This window comes from Nematolebias whitei, chromosome 13, assembly GCF_014905685.2.
Source record: "Nematolebias whitei isolate Nwh7 chromosome 13, NemWhi1, whole genome shotgun sequence".
NCBI lineage: Eukaryota > Metazoa > Chordata > Actinopteri > Cyprinodontiformes > Rivulidae > Nematolebias > Nematolebias whitei.
In genome coordinates, this window is record NC_056510.1 from 39,308,440 (window position 1) to 39,313,170 (window position 4,731).

General features: G+C 44.1%; 1 protein-coding gene across 1 annotated transcript in view; it reads right to left on the reverse strand.

The window, feature by feature from the left end:
* LOC119419712 (mitogen-activated protein kinase kinase kinase kinase 4) overlaps positions 1–4,499 on the reverse strand; it is a 241,308-nt gene extending 236,809 nt beyond the window's left edge. Inside the window, exons 1-2 of the mRNA XM_037687100.1 lie at positions 4,228–4,499; positions 3,926–3,991 (exon numbers count right to left, since the gene is read on the reverse strand). Of these exons, the coding sequence (XP_037543028.1) occupies positions 3,926–3,991; positions 4,228–4,284 (123 nt within the window). The 5' untranslated portion in view covers positions 4,285–4,499. The remainder of the gene's footprint in view (positions 1–3,925; positions 3,992–4,227) is intronic.
* Between the last annotated feature and the right edge of the window lie 232 nt (positions 4,500–4,731).

The following is a 4,731-nucleotide window of genomic DNA, read 5'->3' on the forward strand; positions in this document are numbered from 1 at the left end:
TTTCTTTTTAACAAAAAAACTAAGTCCAGATGACATGATTCAACCTTTTTTGTTGTTCAATGTAAGTGTTTTGAGTACTACTGAAAAAAGTGGGCCAGCGGTTAGATTTAGTACAACACCTTGTAGCCTAAATAAATAACAAGTTATAGAATCCTTTCTTTACTGACCTCTGCACTGGATAAAATAAGCAGCATTTAAATTGACAATAACCTTGTTTATTTGAATAGCAAGAATATAATTGGGGGAGTGGTGGTGCAGATGTTAGAAGATGGGCCTGTGATCGGAAAGTTGCAAGTTCAACTCCCGGTATCGTCAACATCAAAATGTGGGTGAAAAAGGTGAAACACCCACACCTGCCTCCACCCTCATTCACCCCACCCTGGGCCCCCAAGCAAGGCCCTTAACCCCCACCATCCACTCCTAAACAGGTCTCTCTTGAAAATGAGTTCTCGTGACTCATAGAGACTACCTGGATAAATAAAGGGTCAATGAAAATATTAAAATAAATAAATAAATAACTTAATTGATCGTTTAATAAAGGGCCCTATAAAAGGTCCTAAAAGTATTTAATTCAACTTTGATATGTGCATATTCCTTTCAATGTAACTCAGTCACTGTGTTTGTGTTTCAGAAACATTGATCTTTGAGGTGGAGAAGATGAGGGACAGTAAAGATGACACGTGCTCAGGAGCCATGAATGTGGATCCAGTGATTCACCACCGACCAAATGCCCTGGTCTTCTGTCCCACTACAGTCCCAGCTCAGTCCAGGATTCAAGTATTGCAACTAGGGATGCATCGATCCACTTTTTTTTTTTTTTTACTTCCGATCCGATCCCGATAACTAAATCTAAATATCGGTCGATACCGATTGCAGATTGGACGCGGCTGGCCGGGGTCGAGTCACCTGTTGTGGGTTGAGCAAAGAAAACTTGAATGTCCATCGTAAAACTAACTTTACCACGGTTTAATGTGGTGCTATGGCCCTGCAGACGTTGCACGTTGCTGTCTTGTTTTGTGGTGTTTAGTGTAAAATACTTCCACACAGCGACATGTTTAGATGAAAAGTTTGTTAGCTGTTAGCCACAGTGCTGCTAACTCAGTCATCACGTTGTAGCTGGCTGCAAACTATGAACTGGATTTCCTGAATGTGAGGCGGGTCTTATTACTCTGGGTTCATGAGACACACCGCCGTTCAGGAAATCCATTCCGTAGTTTGAAGCCAACATGCATCATGGATCGGAAACATCGGCAGGTGGATCGGAAAAATTTGATACGTAAATTATGCTGGTATCGGAGGCCGATACCGATACTGGATCGGATCGGCCCCATCCCTAATTGCAACACAGATAAGCAAATACTTTGATGCCATCTGTGACTCTGATACTTACAATGCACTTGTCTTCTGGGAAAAAAACCATGCCAGATTTCCACAACTCCACAATTTAGCGCTGAAGGTAATGTCAGTCCCTGCCTCCTCTGCACCAGTGGAAAGGGTTTTCAGTCGAGGAGGTATTTTAACGAGACCCCATCGGGCACGTTTAGGACACAGTATGTTGCAATCGCTCGTGTTTCTAAAATGCAATGAAACCTTACTTTAAACTCATTTCCATTTCTGTAACTTTTTAGTTTAGGTGTATATGTACACTGTGCAGCTGTATGGTTATCCTTGGTCTTGAGTTTGGACTCATGAGTGTTTTACCACTGCAGCTTTTTAAGACGTGGCATGAAACTGCTTCCAATTTAACAGTCGTGTCATTCTATTGTTGAATCACAGGAAGTTAGGTCACTGAATGTCTGATTTCTTTATGTAGCTTTGAAAATTTATAAAAGCTGATACATTCACTCAAAAGCAAACAGAGTTGCAGTATGTAACTTTTATAAAATATATTTTAAATAAAATTTTATATTTTATTTATTTTATTTGAGGACTTGGTCTTGGACCCTAAAAGTCTTGGTCTGGTCTCGGTACACTCTGGTCTTGGTCTTGACTTGGTCTAGGGTTAGGTGGTCTTGAAGACAACACTAGTTAAGGGCCTTGCTCAAGGGCCCAGGGTGTGGTAAATGAGGGTGGAGGCAGGTGTGGGTGCTTCAACTATCCCACCCACATTTTGATGTTGACGATACCGGGAGTTGAACTGGCAATCTTCAGGTCACAGGCCCACCTTCTCTAACCTCTGCACCACCTCTGCTGTTCATAAATCTGACTAAAAAGTGTTTTGTTTTTTATTTTGATGTCACTATTGTAACGCACGGTGTAATTTGAGTTTTGAAGGCTGCATGATGCTAGAGATGCACCGATCCAATACCAATATCGGTATCGGTCCCGATATCGAAACAACTTCTGGATCAGGTACAGGTGACAATGTAACCGATCCATGACTGGGCAGATCTATTCACTCTAACTCTATGCTTTGTGCTCTGAGTGACATCACGCGGTATCGAACTCACGACACAGATTGGTACCGGACAATATTTAATCTCAGGTATCGGTATCAGAAGTGGAAGCAGTGGATCGGTGCATCCCTACATGATGCCAGGTCATGTTCTGTTGTGAGTAGGTCTATCATTAAATTAGGAAAAAGTAAAAATCTCCCCTAAATTCATTGTTGATGGTTTTTAAAATGTTCATTGTGTAAAGTTAATATTATTATTTTTAAACAAGAATTCAGTGTCACCGTTGTTTAGAACAATAGCATGTTGTGTTACAAATAACACCAAATACAAAATAAACAAAATAAAAGTCAAGTGCACCCCTCAGGTCGTTGTTTGTGATAAATTGTGTCACATTAATTTCATTATTTTAGTCATAGGAGTGAGTTTAAAAACAGGATATGAACTACATGTAGTTGAATGAGGAATCCGTCTCTAAAATAGTTACTGAATCATTAAATCAAGTGTTTACGTCCCCCACCCCACCAGTGCGTCGCCCCCACCTTACAAATGCTTCCGACCCCAGTGGGTTAGCACCTCACTGAATGACATCATGGTGACAGCACCAACCTTTTCCGTTATGCGATTAAAGTTAAAATCACAGTTTTCAGAACACAGCCATGCAATGAAACGACTCCCCGGCAGCACAAAGAGCAGATAAGGAAGCGATTCACCCGACTGTTTTCAATACACAGGCAAATATGAGTCAGTCACAGCTGCTAACTTTAGCAAGGCATGGATGATGGTCCTGCTGCAGACGTTAACGCTCAAATGGAACAGCTTGGAAGGACAAGCAGAGTTAGCAGCAGAACCATTATGCTGCTCCTCTGATGGCTGAAGGAGGTGGAAACACCAGGTCGCTATCACTCCTCAGCCTCTGTGCGTGCATGTGTGCGTGCATGTGTGTGAACAGGCCTATCCCCATTAATGCAGCACAGACAGCCGCTCCAGCAAAAAGGCCTGGTAGGCAATGGTGTGCACAAATGTGCAATGAAACACCGCCCACCCCATGGCGGTGAGCATGGTGAAGCCTCTTTGTGATGCACGGACAAGGCTGACGCATTTCATCATGCAAAGACTATATTTTCTGGGCGTGGATGAGGGGAGCAGGGAAGATTCCCGGAAGACCAGAAATAGATGTAGCATTACCGTGATGATTCTTTTCTATTCTGCATCGCTAAATAAAACTAATTACAGACGGATGGATGCATGGACGTAAGGGTGGATGGATGAGAGGTATCTGAGAGGCTATCAGAGTAATAATCCAGGCCTGACTGCTCCAGTCACTAAGGGAGGAGTGGGGGGGGGGGGGGGGGAAGGGGGGGGGGGGGGCTATGCCATGATAAAGTGCTCCAGAGATGTTGAGAGGAGGGGAAATGCATAACTGTATGTTTGTGCTTCAGTTTCCGCCTATTTGTTCTTGGCTGAAGCTTCAACACACACACACACACGCACACGCACGCACACACACACACACGGAGGCTTAAACCAACCTTGTAGACTTGTCCATATGTGCCATTCCCGACTACTTCCACCAGCTCAAAAATCCCAGCAGGGTCCTGGATTAAAGCACATGAAGAAAAGAACGTCTTGATTAATTGGTTTGGCCTAATTGCAGAAGGGTTCGCTTGGTGCAGGCACCGGCAGCGCCCGGCTCGCCTCTCACGCCAGCGGATATTAGACAAAGAAACGCCACCGCAGGGTTGTGTCAACACCTCTGCTTACTACTGGGTAATTAATGTATCCGTCCACATCAGGACGAGCCTTTAAACATGTCCATGTAGCACACACTCACCCTCAGAGATGCCAGGTCTATGTCCACCAGACTTTTGGCCGGAGAGTCATTCGCCATTTTTTCGTCCAAACGATGATAAATGAGCTGAATAACGGCGTGTTTCGTCTCCTTTAGGCAGACGGCGTTTGTCTCATCCTTACAAGGTTCGTATATAAAATCTAGCTGCTGTTTTTTGGCTTCCTATAAGTCGTTTTCCCCTCTTTTTGTAAAAGTCCAGCCTCAGCTACTACATACCGAGGCTGTGCTGCCTGTCCGCTCCGCTCTCTCTCCCAGTTTGGGTGAATGTCTCTCTGCCCGTTGTCCCCGCCCTCTCTCCCTCCCATTCGGTCCATGGGTCTCTCTGTCCCTCTGTCGTCATTCGCTGCTCCAAACAGGGGCGGTCGTAACATTTTTGGGGGCCACGACATAAATTGATTGCCCCCAGCACTCCTCACAACCAGGAAGAGGAAAATAAAATATCTGTTTTTATCTCAAATTATCTTCTGTCAGACACCAATAAAGAAA